Source organism: Lygodium microphyllum, chromosome 25 (genome assembly GCF_053477565.2).
Source record: "Lygodium microphyllum isolate KBCC chromosome 25, Lygodium_microphyllum_v1.1.10, whole genome shotgun sequence".
NCBI lineage: Eukaryota > Viridiplantae > Streptophyta > Polypodiopsida > Schizaeales > Lygodiaceae > Lygodium > Lygodium microphyllum.
The window spans coordinates 33974883-33999350 of record NC_141159.1 but is presented as its reverse complement, the minus strand read 5'-3'; the positions used below and the strand labels follow the sequence as shown (position 1 = coordinate 33999350).

Genomic DNA, 24468 nt, shown 5'->3' with positions numbered 1-24468 from the left:
TGCCATAACAATGCATGTGGTATCCGGATAACTGCAACCATAGAATCTCCTACATGAGAGACATGCACTGGGTAATGAGAACCAACTCTAGAACCTTTGGTCAAAACCAAGTAACCACGATAGATATTCCATGACCTATCCTGAAGAGAAATAGTATATCCTGCATTATGCAACTGATTGACAGAAATCAAGCTCTTACTAAGCATGGGAATATGTAAAACATCCTTGAGTATAAGAGAAGTCCCATTAGGTAAAGCCAGGTGTATATCCCTTGTACCAACAATAGCATAAGACTGCTCAAGGTCCAAATCAATATATCCGTCAACCTCCGTGTAAGAAGAGAACCATGCTCTATGAGGGTTAACATGACAAGATGCCATAGAGTCCAAAAGCCAATCAAACGCATAAGCCCGATCATTGAGCAAGTAAGCTGTAGGGAAACAAGACGACAGGAGTACATGCTCAATTGCATCATCATGGGTAACTGCATGTACCTCACCATTAGTAAGAGTGGTAACACCTGCTGCATCTGCTGCATCTCTGTCTCTCTGCTCATGTCGAGTCCGTCTCTGTCTTTGCTGCTCTCTAATCCGTCTAAAGCATTTTCTTTGAACATGCCCAAGCTTCCCACAATATAAGCAAACAACATTTGAAGTAGAAGAACTTGTAGAAGACGACAAGGAATCCAAGTCATCATGAATAGGGCTATCCATAGCATCCACGGAGCTCAAGCAGCCGAGGGCTATTCCAACGGAGGGAACCTGCTCATAAAGACAATCATCTGCAAGTACATCAGTGGTAGAAGCATACTGCAAAGGCTCATGAAACCTCAACAGACGGGAGGACATAAAGGCATCAACCAAGGATGCAAAAGCTCCCACATGAAAAAGAGTCGTAGCCAACTGCATGACATAACCAACCACAGTACGGTAAAGCATAAGATATCTGTCATAAGAGCATATGGTATTCAGTATGAAATTAGCCCATAACCATAATGGTAAACATGATTTTGCAGTACATCAGACCACATAGTAGCATCCAAGTCAATGCAAGACCGGTAAGTGGCATAAGATCCTGCAATGGTCAAGCTCCAGGAGAAGCCTAAGTATCTGTACAACAACATCCAAATAAGTGGCTTTGTAAAGTACATGACAGTAGACAAAGTGCATAGCTGGGTAAGCATCAAGAGCAACTGCTCTCTGACCTATATGAGCAAAAGGAACCCAACGAGCATAGAAGCTAGGCAACATAGAAGTAGTCGGGAGTACCCGTAGACCATAGGCATAACCAAACTGGAGGTAAAATAACTTGTCAATCAAGGTAGCATAAATCCCAACCAACAACGAAGTGTCCGCATCCAAATCAAGGCTCAATAGCTCTCAAATAGCATATGCGGGCATAAACCATGATGACCAAGCATCAATACATTCAACAGGACACCCGAATGTCAACAAAGAGCATTATGCATAAGCTGTCCCTGATAAAACCTTGCTGTCTAAACAATGTACAACAGTAAATCCCTGCATAAATCGAGCTATGGAAGCTCAAACCAAGTCCCAAAGCATCTCAAAACATTGGGCAAACATCCCCAAAGCATTTGGGCATCAAATACCAAGCCTCGGGAGCATCAATACGCTAAGAGCATGACATTTTCTTGTTGTAAATCAACTCAGATTTGTTATAGAAAATTTTGTGATCAGAATTTGACAGATCTGACATCACCATTGTGTCCGGAGCGTGCCAAAACCCCAAGTTAGACTCTTACCTTGCCTAAATCAGGTTCCCGAGATATGAGAAAAAATGGGATTTTTGAGCCAGATTTTGAAACAGGCGCAAAAAAACGTGTGCTGCTACTATGGGGCCTGTAGGTTATGCTGATGATAAGGGGGCAAATGGAGGCATACAAGGTGCCCAATGAAGCCAAGGAACGACATAGGTGCACTACCATGCCGCGTTGGATCCCCAAAAATCTCTTGCGAGCACAAGGATACTATGAGGGCAACCCCTGGAGGGAGATGAAATCTTACCTTGGGGGGAAGAAGCCATGGCTGGCATTGAAGCTCCAAGCTCTAGGTCTTCAATCCGGGCTGAAGTAATGCCGGGCCAAGCTCCATGATCAAACTCTGATCCAAAGCTCTGATACCAGTTGAAGGGGATGCAATGGCAGTGGAGAAGGAGAAGAGGAAGATGCGGGAGAGAAGAGCACACACAATGTAGGTGCTGTCCAATTGAACTGACAGCCTTATTGCACTATCATATTATATATGAATAAAGAATGGGCGGTCACAGTGTAAACGGGCAGTCCCAGAGGCCTTTTACCCCAACGCCTTTGCCCTTTGGTGTTTGATGCACACTTGCACCAATTGATCTAGAAGCTCCATTCAGTCTCAAGCAAGATGGGTGCAAAAAGTGAAGAGTTGGCTAGTCTCTTTTTTGAACATATATTCAAGTTGTATGGATGGCTTGATAAAATAGTTAGAGGAGCCCAAGATCAATGACCATCTCTAGCGGACGGCCTTCTAGAAATCGGAGGTGTATCTATGTATGTCATGCTAGGAGTATAAAAAACAAATGGATTGACTAGAGTGGATGAAGTTGAAGGATATGCTTTGCATTGTGTTCTTGCTGTCAATCTAAGTGGGAGTGTTGCCTTCCATAGATTGATTTTGTCTATAACAATACGAAGCAGTGAAGCACTTGGTTGAGGTATATAGCCCGTTCATGCTGAGATGATGTATGGTTGATTGCAGCTAGGTTCCAAGGAGTGACAATCCATAGTTGAGTTCTTGCGCTACATGCTGAGATGGTAATGATTATGAAGAATAGATAAAACAACAGCCTAGGTTTGTGTTGGATTTTATGCTCACCAACGTCGTACCTGTCTACTACTAGGTGGCATGTATCATTGGCCAAATGTAGCTGGACACTAGCTTAATAGCATAGAGGGTTTTTGTGAAGTGTCATGGAGGTCACAAGGATATGAGGGCTTCTGTTTATCACCAATGCCCAAACGATGCTGCTTACATCATATATGTGGTGTCTAATGTACTAAACAAGCATTTTTTGTATGAGGTTAGTGGGCTTGGTGGCACTCACTTGTGTAATTATGGTATGCCTTGAGCGTGTTCTTTGAGGATTGTCTCAATAACTTCTTTTTCTAGTAAAGATGATGCCCATTGCCCATGTATAAATATGATCACTATTTAACCAGCTCGGATATTTGAAAGACCATGAACCTTCACTTTGTGCAAAATTATCTGATGTATCTGTGTGCCATGTATAATCCTGATTGTGAATCAGATAACAGTTTAAAAAGTGTTGGGGAGAGTGGTGACCGTAGTGGTGTGTATGTCCTCTGCTCAACCACTTGGTCATTTGACTTGCTCTAACACAACACCCTGTCATATAGTGCGATTGTTCTCAGTATATCATCTTTGATGGTACCCTGATGGGTTGTAGTCTCTAGGGGAGCCATTTCCTTGGCATTATATCATCTTTTAAGGGGAAAACATCATCTTTTAAGAGGAGAGAGGGGGTGAGTGAGAGATTCTTATGATCATTTTTTCTTGCAGGCAATCAATGAGTACTCAAGAGCTTACAAATTGCAACCTGCAGGAGCTGTGGTTACGTTGAGCAATCGTAGTGCAGCATTCAGCAAGTGAGTTCTTGGAATTTTTGTTTGTCTTGTGCACTGCACAATATTTATTTTCCTCCCTCCTTAGACAATGAAAATTTAGAGACCAAAGCTCTGATGTGTTTGAAAGCAGTGAAAAGGCCCACATACCCTTTTGACTTGCCTATGTGAAAGATGATAATATCCAGCTAGACTTGGTGATGACCCAGATCTATAATGGTAGCCATTTACAAGTAAATGTTATTTTATAAACTCTATTTAGGCAGCTTTTTGAAGAAACAGCATAATGATGGGTATAGCACATGTATTCAACATACCTATATTGTGAACATAACAATGTCTGTGATATGTTTCACTTCCCAAATTTCCTAAGCTTGGACATATACTCTGTTCTTGCCCATAGCCTAGGTCACAATAATCTATACCTTTTGGGCATATGAAAGTATTCTTTGATATGGTGGAAGGAGAAATACTATGACTGGTGTGGTACAGCTGTATCTCCCATTGGCACCAATCCCAACTTGATCTCCCATTCTATTCCCAGCATGATGAAGACCTTGCGTGGGTCTTTATGAAAGTTCTATTTGATATGGCAGAAGGAGAAATACGATGATTGGTGCATATTTGCAGTTGGAGTTGAGAGCAAACCTGCTGATGGGCGCCTCATGCAGCTCAAACTGTTGCGCTACCCTTGCTGCCACCACCTTCCTTCTGCCTTCTCCTCCATGCAAGACCTCCTCCCTCCTGCCCCGTCCAGCTCTTCCCCATCTCTTCTCCTGCCCTCTGCCTACTCCTGCTCTTCCCGCCTCCTCATGCTCCTCCCTTCTCCTCCTCCAGCTGCCCTGTCTCCTCTATTGGCCCTGCCTGCTCCTGTTCTTCCCACCTTGTCTTCTCCCTCCCTCCTGCTCCCACTTGCCTGTGCTCTTCCTCCCACATGTCTGCCCTACTGTTCCAGCCTTGCCTCCTTCCTCCATTCTACTCCTGATTTCTTGTCCTGCCTGCTGGCTTGCCCTGCCAAACTGTTTGCCTTCTCCTCTTCTAGGATAATGCTATTAAGGTTCACTTCCAAAATATTGGGTAGTTAGATAGGAAAAGCTGACCATTGCAAGCTTGAATCTAATAATGAATTCCATTCATTATGTTTACATGAGATGACGGTACCTGTTTCTGCATGTTATGTATGATCGTTTGGAGGTCTTGCCACATGGTCTGCATTCTATGTATGATAGTATAGAGGTCTTGCGACATGTTTACTTATAGGCTTACTCTTTCTAGATGTAGAATACATGAGATGATGATACCTGTTTAGGTATAGAATACGTGACATGTTATGTTTGATAGTGTAGAGGTCTTGACACTTGTTTAGTCATAGGCTTACTCATTCTAGATTTAGAATGACTTGGTGGTGCTTTGGGCCTTTCTGTGGTTGTTCTTTCAGGTTAAGCAAACATTTGCGAAATATTCCTGCAGCAGTTTCAGAGAGGCGTGCTTTGTTAGCGCTTGACCCTACATATTATGCAGAGGTATTGTTTTCATATTTCTTCTGTGAGTCCTTTGCTAGTCCTGATCATTGTTTGTTGCAGGTGTGGAGTCTTATGAGAAGCTTCTCCTCTTATAACACCTTCAAATTAATGGTTGTTCTTTTCAACTTATGGATGATATAATGTTGCTTTTGCCTTTTGTGCAGTTGGCTTTAAAAGATGCGGAAAAGGTAGTTAACATGCAGGACACATGGATCAAGGGTTACTACAGAAAAGGAACGGCTCTTATTCTGGCATGTTCAAACTTTTTTTGCTATATGGAACGCTTTTTCCAAGTTATAAGTGATCTTGATAAGCCTTGCACGTTAGAGAGATAAATCTGCTTATTTTTCTGAACTCTTGTTGACCTTCTGGAAGAACAGTTGGAACGGTATGATGAAGCTCAAGACGCATTTCTGGCAGGCTTGCAGATAGACCCTAGCAGGTACTGATCTTACAGTAAAGCTTCTTTTGTGCCAGTTATTGCGCTGCAAGTAACAATATGCTGGCTATGTAGGACTTTGAAGTCTTATTCCATACCCTTTATGATGCATTCAATCAAAATGATCGGAGAAGAGCACACAGCTTATATTCTGAGTGTGGGTGTGCGATAATGCATTGTCTTGACATGAGTTGTAATTTGCGCACATGCTGTTCACTTTTGTGCAGGCTTCACACAACATCTTCCTTATATTGCTGACTTTGTGCTCAGCATAAATGGCTTACGCTGTTTATTGTAACCTCGATACGAATGCATTTGTGTCAGGACTTTTTATTGAGTCATTTAGCCAAAAAATTGCATTTCCCTCCCCTGCCTCTCTCTCTCTCTGTGGATCCAATCTGGAGGGAAATCTGGCTGACGTGGATGGTGCAAAACTGTCCAACCTGAATGTACCACATGGCATAAACTTCCCTGACACACATAGGGACCAGGGAGGTAGGGCCATAATGCACTGATGAACTTGCCAGAGTAGGGACCAGATACTTGATCCATCCAATCTTGGAAGGTGGAATAAGCATTCAATAGATCAAAGGGCATCTTGTTGTATGCAAAACAGCCTAAGGTGTGATTAAAGTTTTCTTCAACTGATCCTACTCTGCTATCACTGAATTAGTTGGCTGTGGGGTTCTCTTCAAGTTATTTTGCAGCAAGAGGTGAGCGAGAAAGAGAGGGGAAGGCTGGGGCATATCTTTTGGTTTTTTTTTGGGGCTACCAGGTGTTTTGGTGTTTGGGGGGGGGGGGGGGTTTGCAGCTCTTACAATTCGAATGACTTAATCGTGCAATTCCTTTTTCTCATTTCAGACCATGTTGCAGCAATTAATATTGTATTACAGAGTAATAGTGGGTAAATTTTTGATTTTCAGTGTTTTTTGATTGTGCAGTTCTCCTCTTCAATCTATGCTGCAGCAACTAATATCAGATATCAAAGAAGGAGACCCTGGATCTGTGGGAAAGAGTGGAAAACGTGCAAAGCTGCAGCGATTAGACGACTTTGATTGTGTTCTTTGTTTGAAACTGTTCTACAAACCTGTGACAACACCTTGTGGCCATACATTTTGCCGTGCTTGTCTTCTTCAAGCAATGGATCATGGTAAGGAATTCGACTTGATTAATACGTGGATTATGGCTCAACTATGCTATTCTGGCTAGATCTAATATGTTTGTGACCTTGATGAGGCAATGGACCATGGTGCTATTTGGGTTAGGTGTACTGTCCTCGTGACTATGAAAATGGGGCAAGAATCAAGATTTGCAAGTGTTTGACATAGAGATGACTGTAATTGTGTGTCCTTGTTTTTCCAAAGTAAATTCTTGAAAAACCAAGCTGTTGCACTAATTTGATTTTTGGTGGCTGCATCGTAAGTTGACCCATAGAACAATAAATTAAATGACAGCTTTAAGTGAGGTGTGTTGACAAGATGACAAATAAACCTTTCACTAAAGTCTTAAATCGTGATTCCTGTGACTAGAAAACCGAGTAGTAGCTCTATTGCAGTAGATATGGTCCTGTTGATTATACAAAGAAGATTGCCAGCTGTATTTTCACACAACCACACCTTTCTTGCGTAGTTGATATCATGGATTATCATTCTGTTACTGATCTTGCAGTTTAGTCACAAAATGGAATGTGCTTATCAGTCTTGTCAGTCAACTGTACAACTCATGCATCAGTCAACTGTACAAAGGGTACCTAATTAGCAGCAGGAAGTCTAAAAGCCCACAGTCCATAGCTCAAGAACTTGCACAATTGCCTCTCCTATGGGACCTGCACATCCTTTGCTAGGGTCATTAACATTTATGGCCTGTGAAAGTTTGACAGATTTGGAGATATTTGGTTGACCTAGTTGTCCTTGAACTTTTGAAGGAGTATATAGACAGCTTCAAAACAGGCAAACTTACATAGTTCAAGCACCACCACTGTTAAGTGATGGCTATGAGGATATCCTCTGATACATTTGGTTGCACATGCATGGAATGCTATAGGAAAACAATTACACCGTACTATTGCAGATAAACAGCCATCTACTGTGGATGCTTCATACCATGGCTGAGTTAAAACAAATAAAATCAGTACTAGGAACATGGGAATCACCAGCCTAGGGTAAACATACCGTTAAGTTCTATCAATGAATCTAGGATGATCTCAAGATGCGTTTTTATCACAAGCAATAAAGTACATGCGCTTAAAACATGCTTGCAATATGAAAAGAAGAACTCTCAAGTTATTTCCAAAAAAAGCTTTATGTAAACCTTTTAGATTGGTACCCTCCTGCATTATTGATTCCCAATGGTAAATCTTGTGTTTCATAACCTAAAGGTTGTGAGTTCAAGCGCGACGACATGCATATGGGTAGGGACACCTATGTTCACTTGGAGTGTTAGTGTAGTCGGGACTCTTGTGTCAAAAGTGGATGCAATGATCGAAGCTTGGGAAACTGCTGTAATAGACCGTTGAACACAAGAGACGAAGGAAAGGGAAACACTGTAAAAGAAAAGAACACTGCACAAAGAACTCAGAAGCAAACAGATGCTCGGGAAATTGAATCCATATACCAAGCTATCAAGGCACTAGCACCTGCTCCCTCTCTCCCCAAAACTTGTAGGAGGTGAATGATGATAATGATCAAGGATGTCAATCTCAGCTTCACAATTTGAAAACATGCCAAACTTCAATCGATGTGTTAAGGAAACCCCTCTTTGGATCTTGTGCACATCTATACCTGTATAGATGAGGCACAACGGCCCCCACCTCACCACCCTCTCACACTCCCTCTCGAGATAGCATCCTCACAGAAACCTGAGACTGAACATAGCAAGTCTCCAACATAACACTTGTAGATGAGTAAAGAATATTTGTATGCTAATCATCAAGAAAAAACTACGTGTGGCCATAAAATTTCAATGGGGGAAGACTACTATAAAAAGCCCCTTTTTCATTCATTTCAAGGCACCATAATTACCTATTTCTATGTGGTGATTTCTCCAAATCCATATATATACTTCAATATCCTTGTTTTTATGCAAATGAGTTCCGGAATATTATCTATTCCTATGTAGCATAGGAATTTCATTCTGCAGGTTTCCTAAGAGATCTTTTACACAGAGTATTTTATTCTGTGGGTTTTTCTAGGGGATTATTAATATGTAGTGGGTTTTCTTCAAGGCTATTTCTTACACCAAAAAACAATGTAAAACAACAGTAGGAACAAGGATCTTGCAATCTGATATCGTGCCAGAAGTGGATGCAGTGATGGAAGCATGGGATAGTGCTGTAATAGACTACTGAACAAAATAGACAAAGGAAAAGAGAAACACTGTAAAAGAAAATAATATTGCACAAAGAATTCAGAAGCAAAGAAATGCTCAGAAAATGGAATCCATATACCAAGATCTAAGACAATACAGATCCAACATGAGTCCCTGGTTGTCAAGGCATTAGCAACCACTGAAACCGGCCTTCCTTCTCGGATAGGGTGGTAGTAACTTGATTTAATACTTATTACAATAATATTTCTTTACATACACTGAAAATACAAAGGTTACCACTTAATCTTGGATAATGGATAGCTTGTTGGCCACAAAACTGGCACCTCTTGTTGTACTTCTTTAACTTGCAAATCGATGGAGTGCAAGTGAGATCCTATGATCTCCGTTAATCCAAGTTCCACTTGTTGCCAAAATCAACTAGCAAGTCTCCAAACAAATTTACCCCTTGGTTTGCTCGAGGATTGGCCTTCACCTTGCTCCTTGAAAGATAAAATCAGTCCCAAAGTTGATATTAATTGGTTGACCTCTTGAATCTCCCTCACATTCCTCAATTTTAATTGTTAGAATTCAAGTCCTAGGCCCTCAATTTTGAGCACACATCTTGAGGTGGTTGTCAAACCCTAATTTTTGCTATAAATTAGGGTTTATAGCAGAGATATTTCAATATCTCCACCTCTGATGACTTAAATGGTTGGATTTTGCTGAGATAACTTGAGAGATGGTTGGGGGATGAGAGAGAATGCTATAGAGAGAAATTTCAGAGTCTCATCACAAGAAGGTTGAAAAACTATTGCTACCTTGCTCAAGCAGCCATGAAAGTTGTCATCTACAGGTTAGGACCACTAGAAAGACTATTGTTCTCTTGCGTATGCTATCGTCTGTACCAGAAGGACCTTGAGTTGTTGTCACCTGCTCCTGCAAGGCTCCAAATTGTTGTTAGCTGTTGTAGGAATGGTCCTTGGTGGCTGCAAATCACATCAACAGCATCTCTTTGCTCTCTAACAGCCTCCTCTCTCTCACAATGGTTGGAATAGACTTTTATTAGCACCGAAACCGTTTTTCCCAGTTGCATGTGCAAGTTTTACCAAGTGGTAGCCTTCTAATCCAATTTTCTAGCATTATAAAACTTATTAAATTAAATTTTAAAATATTAATTTTGAAAGTTAATTTAATAATTATTGTAGTGCTCAAAAAATTAATTCCACCAGTTAATAATTAAATTGACTAGGCCAATTTGTCTTCCAAGTATCCTTGAGCAGTTATTGACCCTTGGACTGATATTAATTAATTAATTAATTCCTAGTCTCTAATGTCACCATTGACATTAGTGGTTAATAAATTAGTCTAGGCCTAAATTTGACATTGGGTACCACCTAGTACCTGTCAAGCATAACTTATTACAACTTTTGCCCGATATCCATTGTATCCTCGGGGCCCTTGGCCTATTACCATAAAATAATTGCCATTGATATGTGCTAAACAACCTTGCACTTTTGATTAATATCTTAATCATATGTTATTAGCAAGATGAGAGCATCTCAAAATTTCACGTCCCCATGATAGACCTCCCCCTTGAAATCTGTGCAGTTGCCCTTGATGACACTGCACTGTGCCAAAGGAAAAGCATCCTGCACTGGAATGTCCAAAAGGCATCATAGTCACAACATTGGCCATTGTTGTCCAACCATGCCATATGTCCCAAACCTGCTGAAAATTTTCAGCCAGCATATACATAACATAGAACTGGAAATTAGTCTAGAATAGTTGCTAGAAACCCATTTGATGCACATCCATAGCTCCTGTTTCTCAACTATTTTGACTATGAACCATAGAAAAGCATTAATTCAGCATAAACCATGGCTAAAATTGTCAATGGCATTTACTAACATGCCATTGTCCATGAAACTAGCTGTAAACTATTGAAAACTAAGCATAATCTGATCATAAATTGATTATTTGCTGATTTGAGAATTGATTATTTGCTGATTTGATGACAAATTGTTGCAAACGTGACCTCAAATTGATCACAAATTGATGGCAAAAACTGAGAAGTAACTAAAACAAAAACTGATGCAAAATTGATCCCAAAAGTAACCATAAACGGTTCTCAAAATGATAAGTAACTAATACAAAAACTGATCCCAAAAGTGACCGTAAAAGGTTCTCAAACTGATAAAAAAAAAGCTGAAAATAATCAGAATTTGATCTCAAAATTGAGGTAAGAGTTCATACCGGATTGATCATGAACTAATGCAAGCGTTAGTTTTAGTGCCTGGGTGAAACTTGTACTCATCTGCCCACATATTGTCAGTACAGTACCTTGGATGCATGCTGAATATATCCGAGATCAGTACATATACGAGAGCTGCCCACAACTGGTGGGGTGGAAGTGCTATCTCCCCCTTGAGCATCAGGCAATGCTCGGACCCTTGCTTTGCTAAGCCTGACCGAGCCTGAACCAAAGTTGGCTCTAATTGAAAGGCTTCTCGATAAAGTTGCAACAATTGAAGATAGCTTGCCAAGTTGTCCTCTTCCATCCACTTTGTATCTATTGGTGAAACAATGTTGAAGCTTCACGAAGAAGTATATGGAAACTTTACCTCTAACTTTACTTGCCTTGAAACCTCCACTAGGTTGTAGATCTTTCTTCCCCTTAAGCATTGCAATGCTTTATACTTTCACATTTTTGCAATTTCAACTTAACTAATATGCAACATTGCATCGAGTTGACATGCTAGGAGTACCAGATGCATTAGGAGACATTCTTGTTTGCATAATTTGGATCATTGCAATGTGATTGTGCATGGGAATATGCATTTTACCAGCCATACCAAGATACATTTTCCCATACATTGTATGCATTAATAAGTGCATTTTCCTCTTGACCAACACTTATGGAGCATTTGCATCACCACATTAATACCATGAGTCCCAAACATAGTGATTGCATGTATGCATTGCTAAACTTGCCACTTTTTTGCCCCAACATCATGCCAACACTGTTATACATGGGGTTATGCATATTACCGGTCATAACTGTATACATTGGGCCTTGCACACCACGCATCGGTTGCTACATATGATAAGGAGTTGTGTTATATATCCTCATATGTGGTCTGTGATCTACTATAGTATGGAAACTAGTGCCACTACCAAAGTACCTTGGCTGCCCTATCATTGCATGCATGCCTTGTTATCCCAAAAAAAAAAACATTGGTTTGGCACTTTCACGTTGGCCTTGCATATGCATCAATTGTTCCACTAGCATCATTTTCTTATTTTGACTACTTACGTTTGGAACATCATGCTATTGTATTGGCTCTTCCTTCGGTGTGTTTTGCTGTCCTGAAGTTCTTGAAGATGATTTCCTCTTCTTGCCTTTCTTTGCCAATTTCATAAATATTTTAGTTGCTCTACTCAGCTGATCTTTAAACTGGTCATAAAATAACCTCCTCCTCTTGTTGATCATCAGCTTCTAAAGGCCTAGAAGGACCCACATTTTGGTCTAAACCAACATTATCAGCTTGTTGTCCATGTTGCGTGTCTTGTCCAAGATCAGGCATTGCATTTTTCCCAACACATTGTGAATTTTCAGATCGAGAGGCATCATCCTTGCTTGATCTCATCTCACAATCTAAAGACATTCTTGTTGTAATGCTCAGTTGAATACAATTTTAGAGAGCAAAGCTTTTAACCTTCAATCAGATGCCTTGGGTCCACCAATTCAAGAGAATTGATGGTATCCTGGTGATGGAAACCATGAAACTAGCCTTTCTCCTTGGATAGGGTGGTAGTAACCTAATTTAACACTAATTACAACAATCTTGGACAATGGACAGCTTGTTGGGCCCAAAATTGGTGCCCCTTGTAGTATTTCTTTAACTTTTATTGCAAATGGATGGAGTACAACTGAGATCCTTTGATCTCCTTCGTTAATCCAAGTGCCACTTGTTAAAATTGACCTGCAAGCCTCCAAACCAATTTGCCCCTTGGTTTGCTCAGGGATTGGCCTTTACCTTGCACCTTCAATGACAAATTCAGTGCCAAATTTGATATTGGTTGGCTGGGCCTCTTGAATCTCTCTGAAATTTCTCAATTTCAGCTCTTGGAATTCAAGTCCTAGGTGCTCAATTTTGAGTATGCATCCCGAGCTGGTTGTCAAACCCTAATTTCTTCTGCGAATTAGAGTTTACAATAGAGATTTTCCGGTATCTCCACCTCTGATGACTCAAATGGCTGGATCTTGCTGAGATAACTTAAGAGATGGTTGGGGAATGAGAGTGAATGCTGTAGAAAGAGAAATTTCAGAGTCTCATTGCAAGAAAGGCTGAAAAATTGTTGCTGTCTTGCTTAACCAGCCATGGAAGCTGTCATTTACAGCTTAGGACCATCAGAAAGACTGTTGGCCCCTCTTGTATGCTCTCACGGTGGCTATGAATCACATCAACAATATCTCCTTGCTTTGTAACAGCCTTCTCTCTCTCACAATGGCTGGAATAGACTTCCACCAGCCCAAAAAACGTTTTTCCCACTTGCATGGGCAAGTTTAGCCAAGTGGTAGTCTTCTAATCCAATTTTCCAGCATTATTCAACTTATTAATTTAATTTTTAGAATATTAATTTTAAAAGTTAATTTAATAATTGTTTTAGTACTTAGAAAATGAATTTGACCAAATTGTCTAGACCAAATTGTCTTCCAAGTAACCTTGAGCTGTTGTTGACCCTTAGATTGGCATTAATTAATTGATTAATGCCTAGTCTTTAATGCCACCACTGACATTAGTGGTTGATAAATTGGTTTAGGCCCAAATCAGACACTAGGTACCACCTAGTACTTGTCAGGCACAACTTATTACTACTTTTGCCTTTGACACCCATTGCATCCTTTAGGGTTCTTGGCTTGTTACCATAAAATAATTGCCATGTGCATCACATGTGCTAAATAACCTTGCAGATTTAATTCTTAATCACATGTTATCGGCAAGATTAGGGCATCTCAAAATTTCACATTCCCATGACATCTACTTTCTCTCTCCCCAAAACTTGTAGGAGGTGAATGATGATCATGATTGAGGAGGAGGAGCCCCAATATATAGGCCAAATCTAAGCCATAGATGATGTCAGGTCAGCCAACAATAAATGCTGGTTGGCCAGCAATAAATGCCCTAAACACCATGAAAATGACAAGTATACAATGCCTAAAATATCTAGAATGTGCCCAACCCTCTCTAGCATGCACAGACTCACACATGAACTGACATATTTGCTAACATCTTGTTCCTTGAATACTCTTGTGAACCCTCCTCTTTGGTGGGTGGCCCGAGGGGGAGAATGCTGGTTGCAATCAAGCTTCTTTGTTTGCTTGGCTTGTGGATTATGGTGTCCATAGGAGATGCTTATGTTGTTTCATAGCTAATATTTGGAGGGGAGGTGCCCCCCTTTGTGGTTGTTTGAGTGTGTGAAAGTAGTTGGTCCATACAATAAAAATAGATAGGCCACAATGTGTGTTTCATCTTCCATGGACAAGTTAGGGAGGATATACATGATGCCCTAGTACCCAACAACCCAAAACAAATGTGAGAGTATAGAGGGAGTATCCGTTGCTAGTCTAATGGAAAGTAGTTGGTCCATATGATAAAAATAGATAGGCCACAATGCGTGCTTCATCTTCGATGGACAAGTTAGGGAGGATATACATGATGCCCTAGTACCCAACAACCCAAAACAACAAAAGTGAGAGTATAGAGGGAGTATTCGTTGTATACTCGGGAGTATTTGCTGTATACTCATACAATAAATCCAGGCTATATTCCAGCCTGTTTGCAATCTTGCACACTCATGCACTATGTATTCTTGGAGTAGTGTATTGTCTTGCCCATGGTAGATCCATGACCATCGATGAACAAAAATATTTACTATCACTAAACCACAAACCACGAACCATGAACTTGCACCATCTAGCTGGCTGCTGTCCATAGTCTCTAGTTCTTGATTTTGAGGACTTTGTGCCTTATCAAGATTGGTATTTCAATTATCTTGATGAATTCCTGCAGCATTCAGCTAATGCAATAGATCATAAGGTGATAAAGGATAAATGATGGGTTATAGAAAGGCTCATAAGTTGTAGCTGTGTAGAGGTAGTTGTACAAAATAGTGGCTTGCCCATGGCAGATCCATGACCATACATGAGCAAAAATGTTTACTATCGTTAAACCACGAACCACGAACCTGCACCATCTAGCTGGCTGCTTTCCATACTCTCCCATTCTTGATTTTGAGGACTTAGTGCCTTGTTGAGATTGGTGTTTTATTTATCTTGATGAATTTCTGCAGCATTCAGCTAATGCGATATGTGATAATGTGATAAAGGATAAATGATGGTTTATAGAAAAGGCTTCTAGGTTGTTGTTGTGTAGAGATAGTTGTACAAAATAGTGGGATAGATTGCTATACTTATGGAAGTCAAAGATCCCATATTAGGGCAAAGTTCTTTTTGGAGAGTTTCTTATTGGAGGCCCTTGTTGGATCAACCAATAGTGGCACAACTTTACGTCCCTATCTCCTTTGTGCGCGCGTGTGTGCGCACGTGTGCGCACGTGTGCACGCACACGTGCGCACACACGCGCTCACACACACACACACACACACACACACACACACACACACACACACTCTTGTATGTACGTACATTTCTATGCAGTAATCGGCCTATGAGACCAAAATGTTACATCTGAAAATTCAGGGAAAATTTCCCATGTCCCAAAATAGCTGACATCTTATGCTATGACTATCTAAATAGAAAATAAATAGTGAACAATACATAGTTGATGAGTACAAAATGATAACTAAGCCAGATATAGTATGGAAGTGCTCAAGAAGCACTCTCATTTGCGGATCTCTCTCATGGGTCTGTCTAGCATAGAGAGGTTGAAGTAGGGTCCCCCTATGATGGTGTAGTATCCTTTGTATCTGTAGATGATGCCTTGTGCAAGGGCGTGGACTAGCTGGACATGGATGGTGGGCTCTACATCTCTTCATGGTTGTGTCTAAGGTGATCCCTTGTGGTAGGGTGTCAGTTGGGACACCAGGGAGGGCTTTGTGGTGGAGGGAGTAGTTGATGCTCTATAAAACTCCGTGAGTGCATGCTAGTGTGTGGTTCCATGTCTCGGTCCACTTGCTGCTTCTTGCTTAGGGTTTGTTGCCTTGCTTGTGGGTGCCTCTTGTGGCAGCCCACTGCCCTGTTTGTCAGCGCTAAAGACTAGACATATCACTTGCTGAAGACTAGACGTGTCCCTCTACTATTGTGGTTTTGCGTTGAGGTGTAAAGAGAGATAGAGGGCCAATGCTACTCAAATGGCCAGTAGTCCACCCTTGCCTAGCGATGCTAGATTGTCCTGTAGCTAGACAAGCTCCCTCAACAGCCATGACTTGCCTTCCTTGTTTTGTCCAGCTTGCAGTGATCTCCCGTTTGACTGGATTGTGTTGCTTGTATCAGGTGAGGATTTGTAGCAGATGTTTGCTCCCTTGCCTTGACGGTAGAGGCGAATTCTGAGGATATGGATTAGGTTGATGTTCTCGTGGCCCCCCTCGACATGGACATGGAAGACGATACGGTGGAAGAAGATATGGTACCTTGCATTGATGAGATGGTTTTGCTCCCGTTAGATGCTTAGCCATTTGTCAAACACAGCAAGCATCTCCATGATGAATCTACCGCAGCCTCAGAGGTCCCGTCATTGGGTGATTCTCCACTTTGCTCATATGTCCATGTGACTTCTAATTCAGAGGATTTTCCTGAACCAATTTGGGAACACTTGCTTGAGTTTGTGAATTCACTCTTGGAGGAGTTTGTTGAGCACAATCATTGAGCAATTCTTGCTTGCATAGAGAAAGAGATCTTGGATACCCAAGTTGATACTTAGGAGGTTCTTTGCTCTATTTTTTGCTTTTCACAAGCGATTGGTGTCATCCTCTTCTTCACTAGCCGGATTTCAATGCTTGCTCACATTCGTTAGAGGCTGACGCCTCTTCTTCAGGCTTGATTGTGTTGAGGAGATATTTGCTGGCCCACGTGGTTTCTATGTGGTTGTGTTCCTCTTTGCTTCGGCACAAGATTTTCTTCTCCATCAACCACCTCTTCTTTGATAAGTAGTTGGTACATATTGTTTCATGGCGTTCAATGGCAGATTTCCAGCGTCTACTCAAGCGCTCATGTCTAGTATGGGTGGAAGTGGAGAGTTGTCCGGCTGTTTATTGGGCCCTTCTTAAGGATGCAATGGGTCACGTGTTGGTGCCCCCAAGTTTGAAGGTAGCAAACATGAATAGATTGTGTATGCTATGGAATACCACCAAGAAGAGATCTAACAGGTTGTGCCTACATTGCACTAGTACGCGACCTCATTGGTTTTGGCTCAAGTGGGGTACCTTTGCTCGCCGCTGCTTCTCTTGTGGCCAACTGGGTCACTTCATGGTTGAATGCCTAGACAGAAAGACTATCTTTGCAGATCAGCCCATGTATGCTATGGAATACCACCAAGAAGAGATCTAACAGGTTGCGCCTGCATTGCACTAGTACGCGACCTCATTGGTTTTGGCTCAAGTGGGGTACCTTTGCTGGCCGCTGCTTCTCTTGTGGCCAACTGGGTCACTTCATGGTTGAATGCCTAGACAGAAAGACTATCTTTGCAGATCAGCCCATGGATAAGGACCAAAACACACCCTTGCCTTTTGTAGAGTAGGAGATGATTCAACCCAATCAATCCAAAGACAAGCAAGCAACTCCTACAGATCCGGAAACCTAGGAATGGATGGAAGCCTGGCACAATAAGTGAAAAGGGAAGGACACTTCCGTGCCTACAACATCTAGCAACCTTTCTGCTTCGTACGATCCCCTCTAAACTTACTTGTGTCATCGAGACAAATCATCTAATACCCACTACTTGAGTTCTTGTTGCTGTCAAAGACTTGTTGGCCTCCAAACAACAACCACAACAATAGTAATTGAACCAATCACCGCGTGCTCATGGCCCACATAGCAAGGATCTATAGCCCCCTAAAGAGGGATAGCAAACCCAATGCACCCATGACCCTCCAGCCTAGTTGGCTTTTGATATTACTGGCAAAGTCATCACTCCGTGGGATCGCCAATACCCAGGCTCCACTTCCCACACTGCAGATGCGCTTTCATTCTCATGGGCCAAACATCAGAGGCCCAACCCCTTTATGGTATTGTGGGATTTCTTTGAAGATGGTGTGTTGAAGTCTTTAGCAGCAAAGGCATAGGCCCATGCAACAAAATCTTGATCTCTTGTGTCTATCTAGTCCTCAGGTGCCTTTTGCATGCTCGTCTTTTGTGATTATTGAATCCATTGTATTTGGTTCGCATATGATGGCCTAGTGCCTACACTTTGTAATCTTGTTTTCATGTATTTTTTTCGTAATTAATATAATGACTTGTTATGAAAAAAAAGAAGAGAGGGATTTTGCCATTGGGGTTCAAAGTCATCTATACCATCAATAGGGGTGCTACTTCCCGTGTTATGCTAAATGGTGGAGTCACTCAGCCCTTTTTCCTTGCACACTTGGTTTGATAGGGCTATCCTCTGAGCCCACTCCTTTTTGCGCTTGCTACTCACTCCATTCTTTCTATATTATGGCATCTTGTTGATATGGGACACGTTAGGTTAGGATTCAACAAGATGCACAAACTCACATACACTCACAATGAACAAGTGAACAACAAGAAAGAAAGAAAGAAAGAAAGTTATATTAACATCTACAAGAGGCCAAGTTGGTGTATGAGACAAAAGGTTACATACGAAATGTCTGGGAAGTTTTCCAAGTCCCAGTAAAGCTACTATTTGGTGTTATGGTGAACTAGGTCAGTAGGTACAAAATGGTATACAGACTCAATACAATCTAGATGCACTTCAAGTGCAGTGCAGAACTGCTCATGGAGCGTAGTCATCTTAACTTGCATGGGCCTGTCTAGCATGGAGAAGTTGAAGCGGCAGGATATGGCTCCCCGATGGCGCTGTAGTATCCGCTGTATCTGTAGGTGATGTCTCCTGCGGTGGCGTGGGCCTGCTGGGTGTGGATGGTGAGCTCTGCCTCTCTTTGTATCTCTATCCAATGTGACTCCTCGGGGTGGGGCCACTGGTCGGTTGGCTGCAGTCCTCGTTGTAGAGGGGGTGACTGAGGGTCTGTAGAACTCTTGGAGGGTGCATTGCTACGTGTTCTAGGCTGTTTGGTCCCGAACCCGTAGAAGGTGGTCCCTATGTCGGCGTAGCTCCAGGAGGAAGAGCTCGATGCATTTCTGGTCGGGGAAGTCTAGTGTTTGGGAGAGTGGTCCAAATCCCTCTTTGAAGAGACAGTGGAAGTGGCCTTTGATCTTGTAGTACACCGGACATCTACATATGTAATGTTCTTCTGTCTATGGCTCTAGTTGTCAGGGTTGGCAGATCCTGTTCTCTAGGGGGAGAGAGTCTGCTCCGTATCTGCCTGTCTCGATCCGTAGCTAGTGTGATGAGGTACAGAGTTGCCCGATGGCACTTCGGACCCCATGGGGTAGGTGTACATCCATGTATCTCGGGCGTATAACGAAGCCATCAGGTGTGAGGCGTAGGAGGTGCTCTCGGCAGAAGGACATCTTCTTCCCCATCCTCGGCCAGTAACACCCATGTCCTGGTTGTGTGTAGTTGAATAATGTCCGCCTTGATGACGTAGTTCAACTTCTCCCAACTAATCTTCAGGTGGGGGCAGTCGAGACTATATTGTAGGGGCGGGAGGTGGTCCATGTGTAGCCCATGCAGCTGTAGCCATGCCTAAGTACGGGCGTACCAACATTTAGTGTCCCCTTGCGATGCGAGTTGTTTGGATGATTCTAGTGCGAGGTAGGAGTATCTGTGTTGAGGTAGGCTCCAAAGCCTATGCAGGAAGGTCACCGTGTGGGATAGGGCCTCTGCCACTATAGGTGGTGCTCCCAATTCTGCCCTCACATTCTCATGTGGTATTGATGGTTTACTCCTGATCAGTCGGGAGATCATCGTCACTAGGGGGCGTTCCATGTGCTTTCATCCTTCGTATCTCTCCTCCCCTTTGGGCAATGGCTGATCTTGTATGGTTCGCCGTGTATGGTAGAGGCTAGACCCCCATATCGGGACCCCATATAGAAGTGCTGGTGTGACCAAGGTATCAAAGAGCCATAGCTTCATCCGAGGTTCTTGAAATTGTAGACGTGCACATTGGCTTTCCATAGATCCTAGGGCAGTGTAGCCACATATTAGTCTGTTTGCCACAGCCTTCCTCAGGGTGAATCTTGGCCTTGAGAATGTGATCCCTAGGTAAACATATTTTTGGACCACCTCGACTATATCCTCTCCGTATTTGAAGTGGGGCATTGACTGGTGGATCCATTGGGTGGATGTGTTGAATACCATGATCTTGGTTTTCCCCAGGTTCACTGTGAGGTCCCTGTCGTGGCAAAAGGTTCGTAATGCGTTTAGGTGGCATTGTAGTCCCTCTGACGTACTAGAGAAAAGAACTATATCATCTGCATATAGTAGCATGGGTATTAGTGTCCCCCCTAGGTAGGACCCCTCCCCTCCAAGTCTGTCCACATAATCTGATATCTCGTCGATGTAGAGCCCGAACAGGGTGGGGGAGAGGGGGCATCCCTGCTTTACCCCAATAGTGCTAATAATCTCCTCTGACAGCCCTCTCAGTGCTTAGACCCATTCAGTTTGACAGACTCGTATAGAGCCAAGATTCCCCATCTCATCTTTGCCGAGACTTTGAGCGCCTGTAGTCTCTGCATGAGTCTGGCTTGGGGAACTGTATCAAAGGTCTTGCGGAAGTCCACAAAGCAACGGTACACCCGCTTTCCTTGTGCCCTATTCTCTTCAATGATAGCTCGGAGTGTGAGGATGTGGTCAAGTGTAGAGTAGCCTCTCCTAAAGCCGGCTTGCCCCCGTGCCCGGTGTTGGTGTGTCTCCGTCCATTTGCTTAGCTCATGCTCCAGGATGGATCTGTAGAGCATAGCCAACACATGGCCAACCATGACCGTCCAGTAGTTTGTGAAAATGGGGTCTCCGGCCTTTAGGATTCGAGAGAGAAGAGAGTGATGGAAGGTCACATCCACTATGTGAAAATGATAATGAAAGTACAATACCTAAAGTACTAAGTACCACATCCATTGATGGGTGTTCACACCACCTCTCTAGAGAGAGCTTTTGTAAACACATTGGCTAAGTTGTCTTGTGTAGGGATATAAACCAAGTCATCTCTCCCCTACATGGAGCCTCTCTCTAACATATTGATGATGCACCTCAATGTGCTTAGTACAAGCATGAAAAATTCAATTTCTTGCAATTGCCATGGCACTCTGATTGTTAGTATAGATAGGAGTGGGTGACTGTTGTCCCATAGTAAGATCGACCAAAAGGCGTCTAAGCCATACACATTCCAATGTATCTATAAATGCTGCCATGTATTCAGTCTCATAGCTAGATGTGGCCACCGTAGATTGTTTCTTGCTCAGCCAAGAAATACATAAATCACCAAGCATGAAACAGTTTACCACTAGTAGACACCCGCATGTCAAAACAACCAACCCAATCACTGTCTATGAATGCATGCAAGCAAAGAGAAGTTCCTTTAGGATAGGAAAGGTCCAATGTTTGAGTGCCTTTAAGATAGCGAAAGACACATTTGATTGCTTGCCAATGTGTAGTATCAGGGCTATGCATAAAGCATGTCCATTGAGACCCCAAACTGAATATTTGGCTGTGTATTACACAAATTCAATAGACAGCCAACAACCTGTTGATAAGAGAAGCATCAAATGGATCTCGTGCATCCTCAAGTGCAAACCTATGGCTTGTCTCAATTGGAGAAGAGATAGACTTGTAGTCTTCCATATGAAAATGCTCAAGGAGCTGCCCAATATACTTACTGTTGCAAAATAATGCCCCCCTCAATCGTAGTAAATTGTATGCCAACATAGTAGTGCAAGTGGCCAAGATTTGTGACATCAAAAGTATGTTGTAGTTCAGCCTTTAAGGCTGCAATCTGTGTTTCATGAGGTCCAGTCAACAGTATATCATCCACATAAACAATGAAAATCAAGAGGTTATTCCCATCTTTGTGGATATAAAGCGTGCTTTCAGTGCGTGAATTATTAAAGCCAAGAGCAATCGAATATGCATTTATCTTTTCATACCATGTCCTAGGTGCTTGTTTCAAATCATAGAGGGCCTTATGCAACTAGCTCACTTTGCTTGTTGAGCTTGTTTGAACAAAGCAGAAGGTTGTGTGACATAAATGTGCTCATGAAGATCACCATTCAAAAAAGTAGTTTGCACATCCAATTGATGCACATACCAATCAAAATGGACAGCCAAAGCAATGACACTGTGAATGGTGGTCATACTTGAAGTGGGTGCAAACGTCTCATCGTAGTCAATCCCATGTTATTGGGCATACCCTTTGGTAACAAGATGTGCCTTGTAGCAATCAATGCTACCATCAGATCTGCATTTTAATTTGTAAACCCACTTTGTGCCTATAGCATGCTTGCCAACAAGCAAGACACATGCCATTTTTATGGATAGAGCCCATCTCTGACAGCATAGCTGCCATTCAATGCTCATTCTCTAAAGCATCACACAAAGAAATAGGCTCCTCGTTGCATGTAGTAGCTACAAGTGCCTGTGCAACTTAGTTGTCCTCTGCATGGTGAGTGGCTATTCTAGTTCTATTGGGAAGTGGAATGGAGTATTTATTGTCCCGTAACGTATCTAGCAGCCATCTAGGACTGTTTTACCTTCCCGAATAGCAGCCCTCTCATCACCCACTTCATCATTTGCAATACATTGAGCAATGGGCTAAAAATTAGGTTGCTGTTCAGCATGTGTCTGCTACTGATTTTGTTTCTATACACCCTCAATGGGCTGCTGAAATTGACCAAGATCGGGTGCACTTTGCTAAAACAATGGTAACAAACTGTCAAACATAGCTATAGGCTTGACATTGGGCTGGTTTTTGCAGTACACAATCCTAGATACACAATCCCAAAGCTGCTTGGCAACTAAAACATGCTTTATCATGTATGCCCACATTGGAAATTCGTGGCATTCAATTTATTGGAGTCCCCAACCATGTTTAGCAAATCATTTTGGCTTGCCATTGCTTGTTGCATACAATTGACTTTTCACAACAATTACTGCCAAATGTGTAGTTGTAGGTACAACAATATGAAAAAGCAAAGAAAATGCTAAAAACTTACAAGTTTTTGCACAATTGATAATGGTGAAGAAAAATTTGCATTTGAAAAAGGTTGCAATGTTCGTGAATATGTCGGTGCAGGTGTAATTGGCCTCAATGTTGATGGATTTGGAAAATTTCACAAAAGACCCAAATTTATTTGTTGAAATTTGGGCTTGAATGTTAAAAGCCTCAAATTTATGGCATGAAACCGGGCAAATATTGAGCACCAAACACATAATCCGTAAGGTTTTGGTGAAATTTGGGGCCTTTAGACAAAAGCCTTAGTTTTTTTGAAGAAATTGGATAGAAATTGATGAATGTTGCAAAAATTTTCCAATTTTGTGCTTGTTAAGAGATTGTGCATGAAGAAGGATTTAATGTTGATTGAGGCTAAGCAATAACAAGGTTATCATTATATATTAAAATTTTAATGTTGAGGCTTGCAAGGAGAAGCAAGGCGCAGTTGCATGATGTAGTGGAGCTGTTGGGGCTTGTCATTGAAAGCGTGGAGTATCACGGATCATGCGTTGCTTGTTAGGGGCTCAAATGTAGTTGTCGGGTGTATGCGGGTCAAGCGATAGCACAATTGTGGGGCAGACAGGATAGGTAGGTGGTAAGCAAGGTAGGTTGTGTGGTGGCAAGCAGGAGAGGCAGCGCGCAGGATAGGCAGCGGGCAAGATAGGTAAGTGGTAGGAAAGGTAGGCTGTGTGGCGGCAGACAATATATGTAATGGGTACAAGGCTGATTGTGTGGCAGGTCAGAATTCATGACAGGGTGACTGAAGAACATTGTTGGATACTAGCACAAGGATGGGAATGCAGGAGGAGAGTAGGTGAGCTCGAGGCTCAACAAAGGCTCAGGTGGTGGTAATGGCGGCTAAGAGGTATAGCTGTGATACCACAATTAGGTAAGGATTCAACAATATGTGCATACTCATGCACACTCACGGTGAATAAGTAAACAAAAAGAGAGAAGAGAGTGCTGGAAGGTCACATCCACTGTGTGAGAATGATAATGAAAGTACAATCCCTAAGATACTAAGTGCCACACCCAGTGATGGTTATTCACATGGGGAAAAAACCTTTCTCCAGCTATATGGTACTCATGGATAAGAGAGTGTTTACACCAGAACTTTAGAGGAACATGATAAGTGTAACATGACGGCTGGCTAGTTTATCTTTGTCTTCACACCAACATTTTGTTGGTTAGGCGCTGGCTGATGTTACATTCATGGTTCTAAAAGCAAATGCTTGTAACCTTTGCAAAGCTTTAGATGTTTG

General features: G+C 42.2%; 1 protein-coding gene across 7 annotated transcripts in view; it reads left to right on the top strand.

Moving 5' to 3' along the window:
* The window catches only part of LOC148014068 (zinc finger (C3HC4-type RING finger) family protein), a 45713-nt gene that overhangs the window by 5719 nt on the left and 15526 nt on the right, over positions 1–24468 (top strand). For all 7 annotated transcript variants that reach the window (XR_015688766.1, XM_087667382.1, XM_087667381.1 and 4 more), the window contains 5 exons: positions 3573–3658; positions 5073–5157; positions 5322–5408; positions 5538–5599; positions 6538–6746. Coding sequence is in view for 6 of the 7 variants with exons in the window: in XM_087667382.1 (XP_087523508.1) it covers positions 3573–3658; positions 5073–5157; positions 5322–5408; positions 5538–5599; positions 6538–6746 (529 nt within the window). In the remaining variant the exon portion in view is untranslated. The remainder of the gene's footprint in view (positions 1–3572; positions 3659–5072; positions 5158–5321; positions 5409–5537; positions 5600–6537; positions 6747–24468) is intronic.